The sequence below is a fragment of the Grus americana genome, chromosome 9, assembly GCF_028858705.1.
Source record: "Grus americana isolate bGruAme1 chromosome 9, bGruAme1.mat, whole genome shotgun sequence".
In the NCBI taxonomy this organism is placed as follows: Eukaryota; Metazoa; Chordata; class Aves; order Gruiformes; family Gruidae; genus Grus; species Grus americana.
The window spans coordinates 22,765,744-22,789,915 of NC_072860.1; the positions used below are offsets into that span (position 1 = coordinate 22,765,744).

Here is a 24,172-nt window from a genome sequence, read left to right on the forward strand (position 1 = left end):
CTTCTTTTCCCCCAAACGTCCCCAAATCAGTCTGGGAAAATGATTGCAATTATTCACATCGTGCTACTTTAAGATATCTAACATCAAAAGACACCTGCTTCTAGGCCGAATCTAGTTAAAGCTGAGGAGAGGGGGGAAAGGAGAGAAAATATTTTCTTTCCTGACTCCATTTACGACTTGCTCCCTGTCTCTGAAAAAAAAAAAACCCCACCCATCTACTTGCTATGCTTTTGTTTTCCCTTTGTGAAAGGAAGGTGATAATGCTAGCAAGGCTGTTGCAAGACTGGCATCATTAACAGCTTGATAATATATCAATAACCTGCAATCAGAAAGTACCCTATGGTTATTCTTCCATGAGGCTGTTGGGTTTTCTGATGGGGAGGGAGGAAGCTCATGTACATGCAAATTTTAAGCATTTCATTCTAGAAGAGAAAAAAAAAAAAAGTCCCTCCACAGTCCCTGCATTTAAATGCCGTCCAATTTTGATGATCCAACTTCGGTTCACTAAAAACTCTTGGTTTTCCCAAAGCCGGTCCCTTGACATTTGTTTGCAGTCCTGCAAAGCTCCTAAGCTCTGCAGAATTAAAGCTTCACAGCAGCTTGCTTTAGGGAAGACGAGCAGCGGCCTGCAACTGCAGGAGGTGGTTGCCAGACTTTGAAGTCTGGGCTTGAGATAAGGGGAAGCGACATTGCAAAGAAACTGTGTTATTAAAAGTCATTCTCCTTTTGATGCAAGTTTTCTAGTATTAAACTTCAGCAGGCCCACATTTCAAGGCTGACTAAAGGGTCTTGAGTTATTGGTACGTATTTCAGTGATGGGTTTTTCTCCAGGGTACAATATTTTCAGTACATCACACGTTAGGCACAGGCTATTACACTGTTGCCTGTATCTTGTCATGTAGTAATCATAAGTTTGACCTCCCTGGAAAGCTTTTTGGGGGAGGCTCTAGGCCACCCGAGACAAAGGTCTTCAGTCTCTTAGGGGTAGGACTGGGCAGAACGAGGGTCCGTGCTGGGAGATTTAAGTGACAGGTTGTAAATCTTTCAACGAAACACATACGCTTTGTTTACTAAGCCCAAGGTAAAAATGTTTTTTAAAAGAATAAAGGCAGAAAATCTCTACCAGCTATCCCATCCAGAGCATTAAAATGTATTAATTCAGCATTCACTTATTTTTCTTTGTCCTGTCATCCTCCTGTAAAATATATCTGTAGCCTGTGTGTACAAACGGAGGCTCAGATGCTTTGTAGCTGGAATATTTCAGTAAACTTCAGGCCCTGCAGTGTTAAGGCACAAGACTGCAAGCAAGAACTTGCCGAGTGGCTTCACCAGGGAGCGATTAATGGGCTTTGCCTTTCCTGGTGGCATCAGCCCGCATGGCACCCGCTCCTCTTGTGCCACATCCCATTCTGTGCGTCACGCGCAGAACCTTGCTGCCCGTCGTTGGGTCTGCACATCCCAACCAGCCAGGGAGCGAGCAAAAGACCCTCATTTGCTCAGCCTACCTGTCATCTTCCTTATTTCACTGGGGTCCAGGCAGGATGAAACGTTTGCAGACTGGGCTGTACTGGTACGATTCAGCAGGATGAAATGTTTGCAGACTGGGCTGTACTGGTGCGATTCAGCAGCCCTCAACGGATGCTACAGAGGAAGCCCCCGATGCCCACGGGGTCAGAATCACAGCACCCATGCTGACTCCATGTGCTTCTCACTCTTCACGTGTTGTTTCTAAGAGATATCTAAATTTTTGCATAAAGAAAACTGAGCTGGCCAAATTCTAATCTCACTTGTACTAATGAAAATTTAAAGTAAGTCCTCTGAGGTCATTTTGCATTTACATTGGTAAAACTGAGATAAGACTTTATGACCAAGCAAGGCAGTTAAATTGTGTGAGTTACAAAATGCTAAAGATGCCAAATGTTTATTATCACATACAGTATAAGTTGTATAAAGTTTAAAACACACTGAATTTATAATAGCGCAATTTACACTGATACAGCAAGAATCCCAAAGGCATTTCAATTATAAACTATTCTGTGTAAATGTCTTTCTGTAACTAAATAAATAGAGTCCTAATCTATGGCACAGAGAGCCTCAGCTGAGGCCTTTTTAGATCAGTATTTATTCACAGACCCTGGGAAAATAAAGATTTCAGTTAGCTTGGATAGTCGAATATAAGTGGGAGAAAACCCTGAAGAAAATCTTTCCAAGGTTTATGATTTCAATGTCACCGTATTTCTACATCATAAATCAAGATGAAAGCTTGTTAAAAAAGCAGAAACCTATTTCAATTTAAAATCAAATGAGGACAAGATATTTTAAAAAATGCAGCATTTTTCCTTGGAGGGGATTTTCCCAAAAAGACCAGCTTTGGGAGAATGACTGTGGTTTGCCAACTGCCCGCACTTGTGGCGTGCACATTTTCTCTGCCAATAGAGCTGGTGAAAAACTTTGGGTGATAAAAAAAATTAAACCAAAGCACATGCTGGGCACTTTTCACTGGCATATATCAATATCAGTGAAAATTTATTTGGCAAAGTTTCTTGTTTTAATTTTTTGCCCTAAGCAGTGAGGTCCCCAGGTTGGCTGGGCTGCCGGAGCAGCCCCTTGGGGGTGACAGACCGATGTCCTGGTCCCTGTCCCGGCGGGTGCTGTTCCACCAGCTCTTCAGAGAGAATCACTCCAAGAAAAGCCATGGCGAAAGCCGCCCCTTCCCCTGACCGTTTGACGCAGGATCTGTGCTTTGCCCGTTCTGCCCTTAATACCCTTAATCTCCAGGCTGTGTCTATTCAGGATTCATAGAAGGAGATTATCTGTCATAAAAGTATTGTGATGGAAAATTTCTGACAGGTTCTTGACTCTCTTCACATTAAAGTCAGAGGCAGAAATTTGCAGTTTTGTTTTTCATGAATACTGATGCATGACTTAAAAAAAAAAAAGCTTTCGTCAAATGTTTGGACCGATAAGAGTCAACCTAATGGCCGCAACAAGCACAGAGAAAGCAGGCTGGAACCAACATGGCAAATTTATTTAGAGATTCAAAAGAAGATTCCTGCATCCTTTATCCAGTGTTAGGACACAGACGAAGAATATTAATTTCAAAAACCTGAACGCAAAGGTAAACTTGAAGAAATACAGATCTGCTCCTTGAATCTCAAGGCAGCATTTTTATATCTTGCACAGATGACCCTAAACACTGATGTGTGCAGTTTCATCACCTTACCTACTCATATTAGACTGCTGCCTGCCTAGGTACAGAAAGAAGAGACAATTTCTCTACGAATGCTTACGCTTGTACTGTCCAATTACTTGTAATCAGTAACAAATTTGGGAGGAGACATCAAAAACTATTGTTTGGGTTCACTTCAACCAGCTAAACGTTTTGGAATAGACTTAATAGAGCACAGCAATATGACGGATATTAAACACAAGTTTCTCTCCATTTGTTCCTAAATGCTGATGCTAACGGCTGCTCGCAGGAGGACACCCTGGGTCCGACCCTTGTCTCTGTGTTACTGAATTCAGAGCAACTGAAACATTTTCAAGTGTTTGGGAAGGGGCAGGATGAGGCAATGCTATGACGAACCTGGAAGGGTGTTGGAATGAGGCAATACTACAACTAACCTGAATTTTAGCCTTCCCTCGAACACTGAGGACTGATTAGCAAGTATTTTCCTACAGCTTCTTTTTATAGTTTACACTAGAAATTGTCGGCCTCATTTTTATGCTCTGTTATGCTGAATGATGGGGAGAAGGGATGGTTTGCCAAAGAAAAAGGATAGTAAAAGCAGGGAAAATGAGCTAGATACTTCCAGCTACAGTAAAAGCATCTCAGCTTTAGTGTTGTCCTCTTGTGAGGTTTTACATGCTGCCTTAAATTATGATACATTAGCCTTGGGAGAAAATACTAAAAAGCATTCATGTACGACACAGAATATCCCAGACAGCTAAAGAATGAATTATGGAGCCTTTATTCTTTACAACCCAAGTCTTCCTTTACTAAGTATAAACATTTACTGCATTAAAATGTATAGGCTTAAATACAAATTTTCCAGAGGATTTTTTCCCATTGTTAAGTATTTTATATCCACAATAATACAGCGTAATGGCTGAAGCAAAGATGAGGTGGCAGTGCTCATTGTGTGAAAGATGAGTAATAAAATCATCAGCGTACAAATGATTTTTTAATTAGGTTTTAATCTGTGTATTTAGAGAAGTTATTTCTGTGTGAATTGCACACTGATAATTTTTATCTTGGTGCCACAGCTGCAGTCGCTAATGGCAGATGCCATGGACACCCTTGAAGGAAGAAGTAGTGATAAAGGACGTGTGTGGAATGAAATTCAGAAGGTAAAAACCTGCAGCAAAGGGCAGAAGAGTATATTGTTCCTTGGGGAGTAAATGTCCACCTGAGTCATATCTGTTCAAAAGGTAGAAAAGAAAGTAGGTGCCATTTGAAAGCTGACTCTGTGCCTTGAACTCTGTTATTGCTCAGGCACTAGCCACAAATACATAATTATTATTTGCTTTAGCCCCTACGGTTGATCTTTGTCCATGTTAACAGTCTCATGTGGTTATCTAATGTGAAAAGAAAAGGAAAAAAAACCCCACCTGAATAGCTTTTTTTTGGCTGATAATTATATTTCTCTTCCATCTTTGTCATATGGGGTGGTGTGCTAATTGAAGGAGGGGGGGAGTTGTTAGGGAATAAAATTCAGCCCAACAAATTAGGTGCCTTAGTGGAGCTCAGATGAGGCGTTGGTGATGTGAGAGGTAAGAGACGTGTACATGCCTTTCTGGAGTCTCTGCACAGCAACCGGTCAGTTTTATTCTTACAGGATTTGTGAAACGCAGGGAGCCTTGTGCTGGTTCTCTGTGCAGATGAATCTGACCCGACGTAACGAATAATAGGTCGGGCTGGGATGTAATAGGATAATTACATCAAAATCTTACATTTTTTACAAAGTCTTTGAAACCAGAGCAAATCACAGCTCTGGGCATTCAACACCACTGACGTGCGGCCACTTGTGAGGGAAAGGATAGCAACACGTCACCAGGAAGGGAAGATGTCACGAACGGTTCAGAGCATTGGCCTTACCCGACGTCTTACGGATCTGTCAGATCCCAGACGGACACACGCTCGCTCGGGGTTGTGGCTGCCGTGGGAGGCCGGAGAACAGAAGGTTTGAATTGCTGCACCGGCGGGACTTGAAATTGTCCCTCTTTGGTGTGTGGGGATTACAGACGGATCTCAGGGAAGATACTGAAAACCCAAACCCTGGCTGCGCTGACTCCGTGTTACCAGGGGAAGCAAATAAGAGAGGTCTGAAACAAATCACAGGGGCGGAGGGTCGAGGCACTTTCAGAGTCCACATATCCACGTGATTTGAATTAAAACTTCAGAAGGCATCTCCTCGGAGAGAAAGTCTGTGTGGGTGTATTGCCTCAGTTAGCTGTCAGATCAGTGGCTCTTCATAAACTTTCCCAAGTACAGAATGTTTTCAGAAAGTAACCTACACCTAAATGCCCAAAATTATAGTCAGTCTGGGTTTCATCTTTCAAACGCTCGTGAGGCAAAACAAAGGATAAATATTCATACCGGTTTTACATTACGCCAGGATAGTCTCTAAATCTCTCACACCTGCCCACAGATCATATGAGAACCTTTTGCAACACAAATGCTAGTCATGATATGAATTATATATATTTATACAATTACATATTCCTTCCTGCCATATATAATAAACACTGATAACAAGATGAATGCAAAGAGTCAATGATATATTTACAAAAGCCTATTTCCCGTACTTCTCTAGCACTTATCCTTCCCATTTGCAGACAACAGACTTAAATATCAAAGGCAGTTTTCGAAAGTTTTTTCCAAAAGTCAGGATTTTAATCCACAGTTAGGTGTCTGAATAACCAGCCTGATTTTCACAAATATGAGCAACCACAGGTCAGAGGTTGTTGAAAAGGGATCATGGCTGAAAGTTAAACCAAGTACACAGGTGTCTAAATATTTATTACAGGGTCATTAGAAGTTTATTGGTGGTACCAAAAAGATTCCCACATATTTCAACAGACACTGGCTAATATGTCATTGTAAATTCAAGAAAACAGTTTTCTTTCAGTGTATTCATATATATGTATGTATGTACATCCTTTATATTTCTCTGGATATTTTTACTGTCTGTATAATCTTAATGGAAGTCAAGCTACCATTTAAAAATGGACTGGTATCCCATATTATGCCATATAAGTCTCTGCATAATTCAATATTCAGGAATAAAATTTACTGAATCCATGTAAATCTGCTCTCTGCCATTTTAAAATTTGATGCTTCAAAATTTGTTTGCATTCTGAACATAGTTTTGCATTTCATTTTTGACAATTCAAATAACTATTTGATTTGAGGCATCTTGTTCCAAGAGGAACTCACAAAAATATTTTTCTATATTATATCAGAACAAAAAACCGTAAACATCATCAAATATTTCTTTTCTACTTTACTTTTTTCCAAAATTTCATTTCAGCATGTTCTTAGAAAAAAATTCTCTTTTAGACAGGAAAACACTCAGGGAGCTTGGGGGTTTTTTGTTGGTTTGTTTTTGTGTCTGGTTTTTTGTTTGGGTTTTTTTTTTTTCTTCCAATCAGCACTAATTAAGAATGTTAGGCTAGGTGAAAGAACTCTAATATATTACTGGGAAGGAGGACTAAATCTGATGATTAAAAATTGATGTGGTGTGGATTACCTCATGTCACTTGTGCTAGAACCATTTCAAAAAGTTCAGTATTTCTCCTTTCAACCATCGCATGACGCGCTTATAGGAGCCTACAAAGAACCTTCACATAGATCTAGTTACAAGGTAGTTATTTGTATTTTTGCTATTGAATTAATTTACATATATTGGAAAATGAAAAAGAACATAAAGGAGTTTATACAATCGGCTATAAACGCAAGACTCTGGAAAGCTGACAGCTACGCTACCATCAATGAAGTTTGGCTTTTGCAATAGAAACAGCTGTTGCACCTAATGAAAGCACTCAACATTTTTCTCTAATGCAGCAGAATTATAGCAATGCCTATTTTCCAAATGGTTAAAGGGTCTGTCAGAATTGCCATTACAAACCACTGTTTTCAGAGTTTTATATGCTAGAGTCAGCCATAAAAAATTCATTCAGGCTGAAATCTAACATAGAAGGGCACAAAGCCTGACACCCAAACACTTTTCCTTTTGTCACAGTGGAGGGCTTATCAAATTAGTCTGAAATTAATCTGGGCAATTTTGAATTTACAGGACAGACAAAGTAGTAATATATGTGTAGCTTCAAGTGTTTTGGGTGCTGCGCTGCTCATCCAATTCACTTACAAATTTATGTGTATAAGTGAACTAATTTATCAAATGGGCTAATTATTTTTGGAAGCTTTAAATACAAAGAAATGAAAAATGACCTCGTAATTAGCTGGACAAAAGAGAACATCACTGCAGAGAAGATGCCTTTCTTGGTATTACCAGGCTACGGACTCTCCAGCCGCAAGGAGAGCTGACCCAGGAGAGCCTACCTTACCTTGGGAGATTAAGAAACACCCTCCCACAGAGGCTTTACCCACATACTAGATATCCCCAAAGAGTGCCTCGGAGGCAGAAAAAACAGGCCAGGTCAGTCTCCCCAAATCCCTATTCTCCAGGATTTTACCAACACTTTTCCTGGCATTCCCCTGGATAAAATGTGAGCTTCGTATTAGCAATTTGAGGAAACAGACACCTTTCAAGCAATTAACAGAGGGACTGAGTCCCAGTCTACTTCAGGAACATGGGAATTCCTAAAAAAAAATTTTACCACCTTCCTTCTTTTTATAGTTGTCAGAAATTCCCAAACTGAACTTGCTGGTGGCCAGGCTGCTGGGCTGACAGAGCATTCAAGGCACCATACTAGGGCTTCAGAATTTTTTATTTAGTTACTGGCTCTGTCCAAATTGTGTTATAGGTTGACTTGTGAAGGTACTTAAATGTCACGCCATCAGCATTTCATGAGAACAGACTTCTCTGAAGCCACCCTTATGAATGGGAAGCCCTCCTAAAGCAGTCAATAGGAAATGCTGTGGGAAAGAGCATCAAACCTCCTCTTTTAAAGAGGCTTAAGTCTTCACCAGCAAACAGAGATAGAAATGTATTTTTGCTTGCTGGACTTTAAAGTATAAATTCACTTAATTCAAATTATTATTTTAACAAGACTGACTTAGCCGAGCGGTTTGAGCAATGACCTCTGATGCACAGGGCTCAGGAGCAAGGAACAGGAAACTTCCAAGAGAGATTGAGGGGAATTAACCTGATAATTTGACTCAGTCCCACAAGACTCAGTCCAGCAACTGCATCTTAAGCAAGCGGAGGCACTACCATAATACCCAGGTCTGGCCATTATCGACTAGTTACTTTGCTAACAGAGTAACGTATGATGTAGGTGAAATCTGCTGTGAACATGAATGCTGCGACCAGCAGTAAAGCTTGGCCCTTGGTAACTCAAGGAACCAGGTCTCTGCAGGGCCATCACAGGACGCTGTAGCAGCTACAGACAGGCAGAGGGGTTTAGAGAATCTCAGGTACAAAAAACGGCAGGAAGGCTCGTCCTTTCCTCTACAGAGCCTTTGCTTCTCTGCAGTCTTGTAACAGAAAAAAATAAAGAAATAAAAAGAGATTACTTTCCTATCTCGTAAGAATAAATTCATTAATAAAGCCTCACAATATTGTTACAGTGAGAGGCATTTCATTAAATAAATAGATACTTTAGAGCCTATCAACCAGAAACTTTTGACATCCAGAGAGAGGAGAGCCAAATAAGTGCAAGTGCCAGTATGGCTCTGCTTCCCCTGTGAAGATAATAACGTAGTTCTACTTCTCCATTTAGCCCCTAGGCTTTCATAGCAGTTTCATAGGATCCTCTTACCATCATTTGAACAGCCAAAGGATAGACAGGAGTTGGCAAATAAACACTTTCCTACACTTCCACATGTGAGACACTTCATAAAACCTTCACATCTGAGTTTACCTCAAGGGCATCACATACTTTGCAATTTAGATAAGTTATTATGCCCATCATTTGCTGAGCTCAGTGGAATGCCTGTTTCATAAATCTGAAAGCAGAGCAAACATGGCTGAGTGAATAAAAGAACAGATGTAACTTACATAAGGATAAGTATATAACAAAAGCTGCACTAATATATGTGAATATGAAATGAAGTAAAATTAGTCTAACATATTATATAATCTTTTAGCCAGGCACACAGATTTGCGGTAGTTGACCTCTGCTTACTACACTTCTGCCTTCTGCAACAGCAGGGGAACGCTATCTGATGAACTGTGCTCTTCCACTGACATTATCTCTTAATTGAAAATCAAGCCATGGAAAAGGGCCATACACTTGCTAGGCTTTCGGTCAGCCAGAGGAGCGAGGAGAGAGATTCATAGTATGTTGATGGAAAGTGGACGTGTTGCTGAATAGTATTATGCTGGCTACTACGGCAGTTATTTGATGTATATGACTTTGTAACATCTCGTAAAGTCATCCAAGCCCACGCCACAGCCACCGGCAACTGCGCTTGCTCTCAAGGCAAGCGGGATTCGGAAGCTGCTGTGTTTTGGTGCACTCCCGAGTCACCGTGGCTATTCCTGAGCTAATAGAAGGAAAGTGGTTCCTGGTTTGTTCTCATCTCAGGGCCATGATGCAGCCACGCGTTTCGCAAACGCATGGACCCATTGGGTGAAGGGAGGGGGAAAGCAAAGGATGGGAAAAGATGGGAAAAGCACATTTTCTGCAACAGGAGTGGAAGTCTAATGTGCAATATCTAATGAAGTCAGAAAAGTGCCAATGCAAAAGGACAATAACGTTAGTGGCACTGATTCAGGCAGAATGAGAGTGAAGGAAACGAAGAGCAGAGCAACCAGGTAGAAATGCAGAAATTTTAGTTCGAGTTGACCAAAGATTGGCTTCATGCTAAGATTAGAGAAAACATATTAAGACATTCGGGAAAGGATTAACTCAGAATCAGCAACAGCCTTGAGGGGGACAAGAAGAAACTACGGCAGACGTTTCTAACCTGGCAGTGAGTGAAGTTTTCAGAAGAGGCAGAGGAAGTTAGGAGAGCGCGCGAGCCAAAAACGAGATCTACCCCACTGAATCTGAGGTGATACAAAAGAAACGTGGGCAACCAAAGAGTCCTATTAATAAATTCAGCCTCGCTATAGGGACAATAAAAGTGTGAGAGCAATCATGGAGCTCTTTGTGCAAGAGAGAGGTGACCATGGGATTTCAGGAGTTATGAATACTCCTCGTCCCTAAAATCAATTCCTGCCCTTGTGAGTCTCTGGTTCTGTGCATCTCACACGCAAGAGAAGAAAAGGTGCCCCAGCAAGATGCCTACATGGCCCTCAGCTACACTGAAAGAAGCAATTGCTTCCTGCCCTCTTCCCACCCCCCAGACACCAGTATCTAATAAAAGCTGAGCTATTTAGTGACCACACACTAAACAGCTGTACCTCCTGATCACAGCTAAAGCAGCAATGCAATATAAAAACAGAGGCTGTGACTACTAAGAAACAGTGAGCTTTGGGGTGTAACAGGTTTTGTTCAGGTCTGAAGCAGACGCAGGAAATTTCAAGTTTGCTGTTCCACACCAGAAGGAAAGGTTTTGTACATAAAAACATGGGTTTTTTCCAGCTAAATCAGTTGGTCTAATAACAGATATCATTTATACCCATATTTCTTAGGCCCTCACACAAAACACTGCTAATGCTATTGGGAAGGAGTGTTTTGTGATGAGAAAGGCCCTGGTCTATTCCACCAAGCTATAAGGTGCAATAAACCACTGGAATAATTTTAAATAGCAGCAAATCTAGCAACTGAGCAGTAAATGTCCTAAACATTGGAATAATGTAGCTGGTTGTAGCTGCCTGGCAGTTAAAGCACGGGCATTCTGGGCATTAACAATCTCCACGTAAGGATTTAGATAAACATTTCCCCAGCCCGTGCTAATCATGCTGTCAGTTATAAATGAGCAGTCTGCTTACCTGCTGCCCTCTACCAGAGAAGGGCTCTAGCCCTATAAACGCTTGCGACCAGGTATTGTTACTGCTGTGAAAAATAGCGTGAGTCAACAAGACTGCTCATAGGAAACGCTGCGCTGGACAGTGATTTCAGGAGAGCTTATAAAGTACAAAAGGACCGTCTGTGTTGTAAGGTAGTTAATAAATGAAATTCATTACCATCATCAATATTAATTTATTCAGTTCCTCATCAGCAAACGCTCTTTCCTCCATCTGCTCTTAGCACTGGAGCTTTGCTAGTGTGCTAAGGACCTACTGGCAAGCACCGGTTTTCAGCGTTTTACTGACCCCTCATTCCTTTACGATGGAAATACACAACAGAGCTGCCTGTCAGACTTCTTTCTTTAAAGAAAGGCAGTGCGTACAAATGAGGCGTGTGAAAATACAGAAATGGAGCACGAAGGACAACATATTTATCTTTGGCATGGGCATCTGAAGCTACGAACATTTCTAGAAGCAGGTCCAAGGCAAGGATTGTGCAGTCAGTTGGGTTACATCGCCAAACAAATGTAGGGAAATGACTTTGGCTTGCCCGTGGCAGTTCAGATCACGCGCTACTGTGTAAACCCCAGTCCCTTCCAAAAGTAACCATAGCAGCTCAAATGTGCTTCACTTAACACACAAACAGTAAATCCATGATTATTTTTTTTTCCCAGATACTGAGAAACCTTTGTTCTAACTGACCTTAATGGAAGGTACAGATAGAGGTTTTATTTTTCATATTAAAATATCAGTAGCTTTTCTCAAGTGTATGCTCAGCTTTTCCTCCTTACTCTATACAGCCATCCCTACTTAGTCATGGGCCCTTCAAGTACTGTTCCTTTGGTTACGTTCACTCCAAAGAGTGCTTTAGCAAGTAGCTCTGGGAGACAAAGGAAAATGTTGAAAGGTACTTCATGTTTAAAGGCAGCTCATTTGCCTTCTATTACTAATAGCTGCCAAGTAATAAAAATAGATTCTGTAGGCCAGAAGATCCTTTTTGTCATTACATGTTATTTATAGCTCCTGCATACATTTTCAAAAACACCTGTTTCCTATTGGAGCCTGACTCCCCCGATTTGCATTGGGATTTAGGAAGTTTGAATGTTTAGGCATTATAGGGAATGTATACACACGGATCCATGAGATCCACATACTTTTACAATTTTATAGTTTACAGTCTGTTTGCTGCTTATCCATCTCCATTTTTTTTTCTAAACAAAGTTATTTTCCTACCTGACTTTTTCCTTGTGGGATCCTCGCTCTTTCGCATTCCATTCCAAGCTCTTTAGCAGGTATTATAACTGATATTTTGTATTTCTATTCAGGTTCATGCCTATCTTTTCAAAAACACATGTGCTTTCAAGTTAGTTTGTGACGAGAATAGCTCCCCCATTTTTGGATAAGCCACAAAGCTTCCTTTGGACCGTCAGTAAGCCATCGAACACGGACATCTGTTCCTTGGAACGGCCCCCTTGCAGCAAAGGTTGACAAGTTTCATGACATCTGTGGCCCATCAGGACTTGGACAAAACCACACTGCATGATGGATAGCATCGCAGTGTTCCTTCATCATAGCTGGTACATATCACGTAATTAGGAACCATATGCGGGATGTCTTATCCTGATGAGCGCGTAGGAAGGGCAAAGAATGTACTTGCATTGTGGTATTTCAGGGCAAAACCAGATGCATCCAGGCAAGTTCAGAAGTGACTGATAGGGTGTTACCAGAAATGCAGCAGGGGCTTCAGAAAAGGAGATGTGAACTTCCCATAAAACCCTGCTCTGAGGAGGAGGTTGGTCTAGGTGACCTCCAGAGGTCCCTTACACCGAAATCTTTCGGTGATTGTAATTCAGCTGCAGCCAGCAAGTGCTGCTTGCTTATCCCTCCACGCCGCGAGCAAATCAATCAGGATGGCATCCAGAGAGCAGGACTGAGCGCTCACAGCAGCAAGTCTCTCCCCTTTATCCATCACTGGACAACACGTACCAAAGGGCAGGATTAGAAATATTTTTATATGCTCCAAACAAGGCCTGTATTATTCCTTATCTTTGTGTGGACCTATGTAATGTCATTTCAAAAACTCCTGTAGGTCTGAATCAAATCCTAAGCCAAAGGGAAACCATATATTGCTTCACCTGATCAGACCCTCTGCAGTTCAACCCTCCAGCTAATCCCGTTGCATTGCCTGTCACCCAAAGAGCTCTGTGTTTTCAGTGCGGGCGTAAACTGCGTTAGGTAAGTGGACCAAAAGCGTAAGTATTTACAGATTCTGCCCCACCTTAGAGAACGATGAAAAACCATTTCGGTTAAGAACGAGCTGACCACCTCCATATCCACATGGACCACAGATCATTTTCCTCTCCCAGCAAACTCAGAACTAGAATTCAGAGCAGACTAATTGACTTGTAGTCCATCCAGGTACTTCTGGTGCACTAATTATGCTTTTCACCTTCTCACTCTGTGTCAGAATAAAAATGCCTTGATGTGTGGCACTGAGGAAAGGCAGACGCAACCTCGCTCATTCAGCTGAATTTCCTCGAGAATAAAAGAACAGAAATACTTGTGAGACCTAGCCTGTCGGTGCTGCAGCTCTGTGCTGGTGTCTCAGCAACACAGCAAAGGCTGTGCCAAAGGCAGCTCCTCAGCCCAAGGGCACACACGGAGGTTTTGTCCTTCCCATTCATCCTCTGGCTTGAAAGATACTGTCGTTTCCTTCATCTGGGCCAAATAAGTTTGCTTTTCTTGTCCTGTTTCCCATTTTCATTCATCCACCAGCCTAGAGGCTTCTCTCTCCTAGTCTAATTCCCCTAAGCGTCAGGCATGCAGACCCAGCGTTACGCATTGCTTTGATCCCCCAGGTACCTCCGTGGGCTCACGGGTACAAAGCTGAAGCCAGAGAGGTGAAACACCAACACTGTGTATCTGTTCTCTTGCAGAAGCCCAGGTGTTTTCTCCATGTTAATTCCCTTGCTCTTTGTTCTGCCCTTCCCCAAATCAACAAATTTCCACCATTGATATCTTCCACAACATATTATCAGTGCAAGAATAGGAAGCACAAAGGAGAATTTTAGGGCAATGTAAAATTCATGCAATATAAAAGTAAAGAGCACAAAGTAAACTCTACTGAGTACCTGGTTCATTTTCAAATTTCTTTCCACAGACTCCTACACTTCTCTGCTTAGCTTGATCCAAAGTACCTATAGATACCACACAGGTGTGCTGTGGACCGAGCATGTAATTTGCTTTAAAGGCATCTTTTGGGTTTTTTCTTTCCATTTGATCTTCATTCTGTCCGTTCCCTTTTTTTCCCTACTCCCTCCAGCTGATCACAGGGGCCAGACTAAAGAGACAAAGAAAATCCCAGTGAAAGAAATAGGGTCAGGAGCAGCCTGAAATCAGGAGCTGATGAGGAAGAAACGTGAGGAACTTGAACGGAGGAGCAGTCGTGCACTGAGGAGCCTCTAGCTGGGACAGGGCTGTAGACATGCATCCAAAGTAGAAATGCTGCCAGTGCACTGCTGGGAGTAACTGGGGTGGGGGGAGCAAATACTCTGAATATCTTGAAAATAAGATGTCATAGCAGCGGAGGGTTAAAAATAGGTTGAAGCCAAATTTGTCTTCATAAGTTCTCAGATGACCAGGCATTTGAGAAGACGACCATAAAGACACTGTATATCTGGGTAGCTGGGAGAAGCGTGGTTTCATATGTTCGGGAGAGTATTTAAGGGACTTCACTCCAAGGATGTCAGACAGCGAGCATAGCTACCAAGAGCTGAGCAGGGCCCTGCAGATGGGATGCGATGCTGCTGACCAGCTCCCAAGCTGTGGCACACGTGGACACTGTGTGGATCAGGGGATCCAGAGGTGGGGAAACATAATCCGCGTACAAATAGCGCGAAGGACTGACCTGATGATGTTGATCTCTGTGAGGGTTGGGATCGGACCCAAAATGAGCCTCATGTGAATCGCTGGCCACACCAGTAGCGAATGCTCTGCTGTGAACCAAGTCCTGCAGAGCTCTTCACTCGGGCTTCAGTGCCGCGTTAGCCTATATAGCCGCAGGGTTCAGCTATATAACCCTGGGAGCTGGTCTCAGCATCAGTCTGCGGCCAGCTATTGTTCTGCTCGGGAATAAGTCACAAGTCTTTTTCAAAATCCACTTGCCTAGAGCAGCTGTGGCTCCACCACTAATCATGGTTGGGCTGGTTACAAACTATGTCCTTCTACCTACTCCCATCCACGTGGATTCTTATTTAGACAGTTATCAGGGGGGTGGGGGGGTGAAGTGAAGCTATTGATTTAAAAAATTTGCATCTCCCAATGAGAGCCCCAGAGGTGGCTCACCACAGTCAAACAGCAGAAGACCAGGCATGGGGACGTTTTAAATCAAGGCAGAAAGGCAGAACAGAATGCTTCCAATTTACTTTCTTAAAATGAAATGTGCAAGATAAAAAGCCATGAATAAGCACTACTGAACACTGCAGCCACCGAAAAGAGATTTTTAAGCCCTCCCCCCCACCTTATCTTGTCAAGAGACTGTATTTTCATTGTGTTCATATGGTAATTTAAATCATGCTAGGGCTCAGAGCATACAGTGTAATTGTAAGTCGGCAAGGGTTTGAATGCCATCACTGCTGTGCAAATAACATCATCAGCTCATCAGCTGTGTCAGTAACATTGCAATTATGTAAGCAGCTATTATTTCCACCCCTGATATGCCATATTAGAACTTATTTTGGGGGGGTGAGCTGACAGGTATTCTATAAATATGAAAAGCACACAACAGCAGCCAAGCCGTGGTTCGAGGTAGGAACATCATTCCACCAGCAGGCACCGCTGGATGGTCCGAAAGGAGCTGCTGTCAAGATTGTTGCTTTCCTGGTGCCCCCTTTGCCCTCACCCCACACCCTACCCACCTGCCCAGGATCCGTTTCCCGTCATCTTGCCACCCTTGGTGCTCACCCAAATGCAAGCACTACCCCCAAAATAGAAAAGATTACTTTTAACTGCAGGAGAAAGTTACGTCGACATTTTAATTTGGTCTGTTGTAGAAGAACGCTGGAGGTTTGGTGGCTGGTTTTAATATGGCTAAGCCCCTGGACTGGAGCTTGGCACTACGTGATTAGTCTCTCTCAGACTTCCCGTGTGCTTTTGGCCAGATCAATGATTTCTAAGCTTTTATTTCAGCTTCTTAAAAATGAGGCTAGCATAATAATTCCTTTCTCTAATCCTCCGCGTGTTTATACGGTGAGCACGCCACAGCAGAGCCAGCCCACGAGGCTGTCTTCAGAGAGCTCCAACCTCCCCGCGCTCCGGTGGCAACGGGTCTCTGGGCAACGGGGGAGCAAAAGCCCACGAGCAAGTGCCCAGCAAGGTTCACCAGCACAGTAGAAAACTCTTTTCCATGATGCTACGCAAAGCCGATCCGCTGAAAATGTCACCCCTGCAAGGTTCCTGGGGAGGAGGCAGCAGAGCTCCTCTCCCAAACACCTTCCTCGTGCCCTCGGCACCCCAGGGAGGAAGACGCAATTGCCCACAAACTTTTCTTCTTGCCTCGTTGTGTCTCTCTCGCACATGCATGCCCCTCGCCAACACAAACACGGCCGGAGCGCACAGCGCAGCTTCAAGTTCAGGGCTGAGGAGCACTTTAGTAACAGCTCAATATGTGAATAAATACGATAGGAAACCACGCTCAGATTAATTCACAGTCAGCTGTTCTGTGTAGCGCTTAAAGAAGCAACGCTCCGCTGAACGCGTGTCAGGATGATAGATTAGGACTTTTTTTTTGTTTTAAATATTTCAGCTTAAAATGCAATTGGAAGATTGATTCTTTAAATCCTCACATTATATAAGGTCTAGGTCTTGAGTATAACTCAGTGTGAAGGGAGATGATTCTCATCCTCACCTTACAGAAACGCTGCGTATCGCAGAAGTTGACAAAGGGTACGAATAAAGGTAAGGTATGGGGAGAGATAGCCATAAAATTATGAAAGCCTGGTATTTACAGAATACCTGTACACAGTGCTATTAATCTATATTTTTGGTTGTTTTGAAATCACCCCTGCAAGGAAGATGTGTCTATCTGAATGTACTCTTTATTAGAATAATTACATTTTTATTTTGGGGGGACACTGAGGTCATCTATTCTTATACTGTATTCTCTACTGTATTATATTCATGGGAAAACATATTTATTCAGAACTTCATTTTGATTTAATAGAAAAATGGTTCTTGCCACAGCAATGTGGAATACTCATTTTTCTCCATGTGTTGATTTTTGGCATATAAATGCCAGAAGCCTCTGTTCTCTTTCCTTATCAAGAAAAACTTGCCGGAGATTAATTTCCTCATCATCCCTTCCTTTTAAAGCGGCTGTTTTTCAATGCCATTTAAAGACAGAGTTGTGATAAATTCCTGTTTTCAATGTACAGATTTCAATGAAAGAGTCTATTCCAGAGCAGTAAAATAATTGAATCCAAATGGAAAGGGGGGAAAAAAATATATTAAATCAGGTACCGCTACTCCAGCCAATTGTATGAGAGTTGCCTTCATGTATTTTTCTTTCTAACGACAATTAGTTTTGAAATAAACTAATTGCAAAAGTTTTTTAAAGTTTTTATAGAAGGGAAGAGATATGCTTCTGACACTACTTCTTTGTAATTGCAGATTGGACTAATTGAGGACTACTTATACCAAGCAGAAGACAATTACTTAAAGAACAAAAGGCTGAGAAAAGCTAGGACAGAAAAAAGGAAAATGAAGAGGATTCAAAGTACACAGCAACATTAGAGCCTAGGAAATACACAACTGCCCCTTACCAGCCCTGCAGACATGGCCACACAGCGAACAAGAAAATTAACACTGTGGATATTTGATAGATAGGTCAACAAAAGCCACCTTTTCACTTAATCTGCCTTCCCCGCACTATGGGGTATCTTTAGCAAGACACTCCTGCATTTCATTAGTCTTAACTGGTTGGAATAAATGTCTGTGAAAAGCTTACTTTAAATTGTCTTGTTTATTTAAATAGTAACACCCAGCCAAAGAGGGGCCTGTATTTTCTGCTCTGAGAATATTCTGCATCCAAATTCTATAAAATACTCCTGGTTTGATTATCACCCAAGAAGAGCCGAAAACAGGGATCCCTCCATCCTCAGCTGAGAGGAATTCAGCCTCACATTGCCACCTTTCCCGGTTAACGCCTTGCACTATGGGTGTTGGTACAACCTATAGGCGAGAAGCGGCATCCTGCATCTCAGGGCTGCAGCAACTACAAGTGCGAGAAACACAGCACACGAAAAGAGAAAGAAAATTTAAAAAAGGAGCCCAGCTGTTGCCCCATGCATCAGAATATAAACTCCTTCACTCTCATCTGTGCCCTAAGGATGATTTTTTCCTGCATTGGACGGTAATTGGGTTTGGTTGTTGGGGGTTTTTTTAATGTACAAATGCTCCAGGAAAGAGAATAACTGCACCTGCCTTCTCCAGTGCAAATCTCTTGGTTAAGGACCAGCGACACATCTTGGGCTTCTCACGGCAGCAGCTTGTCGCGTAGGCACATCTCACACCGCTTTGGTCTTCAAGGGAGCTCAGGCTCCCGAATCCCCCGAGACCTGTCATCAGTGAGCAAAGCAACGCACCACGTTTTCAGTCACACCATGTTTGACAGACATCCCCAGCTGATGCGCCCAGTCTCTTCTGAGGCTGGCATTTCCTTTTTGTTCACTGTGTTTACTTTGTAAGAAAATAACCTCACCCTATAAAAACAGCATTCAGTTCATTACGTTTTCTCATTCGAGGGTGACTTTAAAAGAAAAAGAAAGAAAGGAAAAAATCCACCCCACCCTAAGATTTAATTAAAAATCCAGGACCTCAAAGGTATTTAGCCACTGAATTCCCATTATCTATTTATCACAGATAGGAGTCTAAATCCTACAGATTTTTAGCTGCTAGAGACTATCTTCCTAGGCTGTCATAAAAGATTTTTGAAAACTAAGAAAGAACTGGCAAAAGCTTTGATGGTCCTTTGTTCGTTGTTAACAGAATATGCATAAAGAAATCTTTTTTGAGAAAAATCTGAGCTAGCCTGAGCTCCTAAAACACGTGGGACAGACAAACAAAGAATTATTGCCCTTTGGAGACGGCATTATTTTGCTATGGAGTTGGTTTTGTCAGATGAAGTTTTATGACACATAGTGGCAATCATCCATCTTTGATGAGCAGACACACACTAAATCAGAAAGACTGCTCCCCACGGATCATCAAGTCATAGTCAACACGCAGTGTGGTAAATCATGAAGCTCTTAAGCAAATACTCTTAATTTGATGCAAGCTGGCTTACAATTCTGCAATATTTAATTCAGAATCGGGTATTTTTACCTAGAATGACGAAAAATAATGAAGTGCACTGAAAACAGGTGATCTTTGGGAACAAAAAGCAGCATTGCCAGTGAAAAACAGTTGTCTCTTCGATACGAACAAGTTGATCCGAGCGCCCCGGGAAAGATGTACCTGTCTCATCGCAGAGCTTTGTGAGAGACCCAGATCCAAGACAAGATGTGACATTTCACTTTTCAGATACCAGGTAGGGCGGAAAAACCTGTCTTAGGCTGCAGATCGATACACCGCTGAGAGAGGCCATAGCCCAAATCAATCTGTTAGGTGTCGGAAACATCTAGGCCAACGCCTGGCTACGGTGCCCTTTAGCCTCCAGAAAGGCACAGACTAAAGCACTTGTCAGGAGATGAAGTCTGCTATGAAACAACACGAAGCAAACACGAAAGGAGCCTCTGTCATGAAGAAAGGCGTTGCTGTTTCCTAAAACCACTCATCTGTAATGCACGGATTCCCAGGCCCAGACCTGCATATCTGCATTATTCAGGACTCGCCGAGAGTCCACTTCACTCGATGAATATAACTACATTGTGGCTGGACAGGTGGGACAAAGTGCGTGGGGGGCATTTCTGATGCTTGCTGCATGCAGTATAGTTTCTAAAGCGTGAGATTCACTAGGATCACCTACAAAAATTAAAACACATAATAGTGAGTAATTTGTCTTTTGTAGAAGTTGCAGACTGTATTATATTGATTCTCTGGTCTCTTAACTGGTGATTTCTATCGGGTGATGACATATACCATGGCTCCTCTCATTCAGGAAATATTATTACAAGTTGGACTTCATTCCTCATCCTCCTTTTTGTTAAGGGCACATTAAAAACCGTCTGGCCCACGACTGCTGTGACTATTTTAGTCCCGTACATAAGGGCACACCTGAGACCGCTCCCCAAGAGTTCCACTCTCAGGTCACTTTTTCAAAGTCTAGTTTCCAAATGAATGATGGGGGTTTGTTTCCCTCCATCACAGAATTTTTTTGTCACAAAAGTGATTTATCTGTTGACAGCTAGGTTCACTGGCCCCAGGCAACTCATGTCAGTTGAAACCACTCAATGAAAAGCAAAGAACACTATACCAAGGGGAGGAGGGGAAAAAAAAAAAAAAAAAGTATAAATACCCTCTCCCTTAAGACTGCCTCGTAAGTCTTCTGCTTGCCGTTGCAATCCTTGCTTCCTTCTAAATGCCAGAACTTCTGTACTAAACCCTGGAAGGGACAACGAGCACAAGCAGAGTCAGCTCCTTGAGGTGTATGTTTACTGTTGGGTTACAACACTAATTACTACTCGGAGGAGGTACACCAGACAGTGGTTGGTCTTAAAAAACATTTTTCACTTTCCCTATTTATGAAGTGTCTTCTGTCAAAGGGGTACGGTAAAAACACTTGAAAAAGGCAAGATTGTGATTCAAAGTGATGGAAAATGGGTCTACAGCTAAAGTATTAAATTAAACACATCACCAGAGGAAGAAGACGAGATGCACTCGTGACATCCAGTGTTAAGGACTAAACGAGGAGATGCACTGATGGCATCCACTGCTAGGGATTACATTAGTAGTCTGCTGTTGCTAACCTCCATCTGTAGTCAATGAGAGGGACAGCGCTCAGAAAATAATTTGGAGCACCTCTGTCACGCGCCTGCCTCTGCCAGTATCTTCCTTCACCTCTGTTTCATGTCAAAGGTGGAGGAGAAAGGAATGGTTACGTCAAGTTTTCCTTCAAATTTGACTATAGAGATTGCAAGCTCCTGAGAACAAGGACTGTCTTACAGTCCGCTCGAGGCAAACTTTTAGGAATATTAATACTTCTAAACAACACACCACTTAAAGAGAAGTCTCATATTAAGAAATCCATAAACTAATCATGAGTTTATCAATACAAAAGACATAGGAGGGATATTAGGCACCACGCAGTACTTCCAAAACAAAGTCCATGGCTAAATTAGAAGAATCTATGTACATGTACACTGCATTATACTTACAACCCAGCTGAGAAGTCATGCAGATGTAACCTGCTGCTTATTCAGTGGCAAGATGCGATCACATAGCTTTAATCTCAAAAACCAGAACAACAGCAGGCCACGATTTTACATTTTTCCATTTGAACTACAATCATTGTCACAAGAGCCAATTTCACGTCGGGCCGTTTCTTGTTCGTCTTGCAATTCATCACGAGAAGACATGAGATCTAAGATACCTCGGCAAGGCATCGCCCATGAATAATACAGCGCATTTCTTTGACCTTTTCAGTTTGCTTTGTAGTGTGATTGGCCAACCATTCCTGTCCTCCCCTGTTAACCACCCCATTAACCTGGGAGGAGAAGGTGGAACGGACAGACAATTAGCCAGCAGAATACTAAAAAGGTTAACACAGGAGCACACAGCCCTGGCTTTCTTCAGCTTTAATGGGTATTAAGATTCTGAAATCTCTTTCCTCTTTCAAAGTCTGCAGGGAAAAAAATAAGAAATCGCACAAGATGAACTTTGTTCTCATTTCAGATTATAATCATGTAGTTCCTTTCAGATGTCACACTTGGATGATTCTACTGTATGCATGAATAAACTGAGAAGAATGTTTATTTTTACCCCTCTCAATATGGAGAATATTCAATTAGAGTGGTGAACTTTTTCTTTGAAGCTGGTCATTCTTGAGTAAAGGAAAATTGGAGAAAGTAGAGGCGAAAAAGCTCCATACGGCAGTCGTCTTTAAAAAGGTCACACTTGCTACGCTAACTACGTGAGCTGAGTCATTCCAGTCATTTCCTAGTCAAAGAGAGGAAATGGTGGAATTTTTCCATCCTGCGTGCTGTCAGCTGCTGAAAGGTTTATCTCTGTATTCACGGAGACTACCAGGGCAGGTGGATCTCACGTGTCTCGGGCACACGTAGAAAATGAGGCACAGTAGGTCTTGGTGGAATTTCTGAAGTGCCTGGTGCAAGCAGCTGCCCCGTTTCTCTGGCTTTTCGTACATCTTTGTAAAATCTTGCAGTTTTTTTGAAAGATCACACCATCGTGAATGGCACAAAGTTACATAGGCAAGTATCAGAAAATGTTTTCTGAAGCCTTGTAGTCAAAAAGACCTGATTTCAAGACTTCACATGAGCTTCCTCATTCATAAAAGATTTTCTGAACATTACTCTGGTGGTTCAGTTACGATGACCTGGGATAGTTTGTTTTTCAGACGGTGCCATATTCTTGTCTTTGTACTTATGTGTTACTTTGAGTTACTATTAATAGCAATGATCTGAAATACTTACTTTAGATGGAAGAAGTGGGGGCAAAGAGAAAGGGACCTTTCCGCTACCCATTAGAATGCCAAATTTTACATTTATTGCAGGTATTGACCGCAATAACGTAGAGTCTTTTTTATTATCTCACAGTAATAATATAATCTCTGTTTTGCTTAAGGTGAACAGTGATATTCAGACAGGAAGAATTACTAACAAAGAAAAGATAAAGCTTTAAATTATAAAAATGACTTTGTGGTTTCTCTCTGTAATACATTTTGAGTCCAGAAGGGACCATTAAGATCACCTATATGCCAAGGATTTCTACACTGTGCTTTTTGATCTATGGGATCTCAAGTAACATACCATTTCTTTTGACCCTTGCTCTCGAGCATTACCTCTGATGGATTTTTACAAACTATGTACTGAAATATTCACACATGCAGGGGTGTGCTCACAAACTGAAAGATTAGAGAAGCATAATTTTCTTTCAGAGGCGCAGTTGTTCTTTTGGGGATAAAAGTTTTACTATGTTTCTGTGACAATTTCAGTAACTGAAATCAACACAAAGTTTATCAGGCTGCAGTATCTCTAAGGTATTGATTTGAAAAGATCTGTAGCACTTTTAATGAGCCCTTATTCTTGATTTAAAGTCTGGAATAGAACTCAATATTTCTGGCCATTTAGTGAGAAAAGTTATAGCAGAGTTATACCGTTTACCAGCTCTCCATAACTCTACCCACTATCATAGAGGGACACCATCATCACGATAAGAACCCCCAACCCCAACAGCTCTTTTCTACAGATCACAATCACAAATTAAAACATATCACAGATTAGGAGAGTAGTAATCCTGTCAAGAACCAGAATAAATTCTGGGTATGTTGAACAGAAAAGGCAAATGAAGAGAAAGAAAAGGAAAGAGACTCCATTCCTGCATTTGTTCTAGTGTCTGTGCGACTTAGGGAGTACCTACGGCAGTGAATGAATTGTCCCCTCCCGCAGATAAAGGACTAAAAACCTTCTTGTTCTTTGTGCTCACTAAATGAGGGTTGAGGCGATCCGTAAGAGAATGAGAGTGCCAGGAAACATGCTGAGTTGTTATATGCCTTGAACAGTTTTTCTCCAAAGCCTCCTTTATAAGCAACACAGCAGTAACTTTATCTTTGAAATATATTTATCCACCACGATTGTTAAACGTGCCCTAAGAATTTTTGTTTTCTGGAGGGATGAGACCATCAGCTTTTACATATCAACAAACAAGCAGAGAGAAAGCTTTTTTTGTTAAGATATGGAGTGTCACTTTTTGTGGGGGTAAAAGCTGGAGGTGCATAAAACTGAATTCTGCCATTTAATTAGTAATCAGCAATGATCTGTCAGTCAGAGTTACTGTAATTCATGAACTGTTAAGTCAAAGCAAAAATGGCAAGTAATTAGACTGTATCCATTAGAGCTTCACTAGCACTCGCTCAT

The 24,172-nt window shown here is 41.9% G+C and overlaps 1 protein-coding gene across 1 annotated transcript in view; it reads left to right on the forward strand.

Annotated features, from left to right (window-relative positions):
- Positions 1-17,952, forward strand: part of SPATA16 (spermatogenesis associated 16) — a 97,155-nt gene extending 79,203 nt beyond the window's left edge. Inside the window, 2 exon segments of the mRNA XM_054835506.1 lie at positions 4,267-4,350; positions 17,751-17,952. Of these exon segments, the coding sequence (XP_054691481.1) occupies positions 4,267-4,350; positions 17,751-17,873 (207 nt within the window). The 3' untranslated portion in view covers positions 17,874-17,952.
- Positions 17,953-24,172: the final 6,220 nt, after the last annotated feature.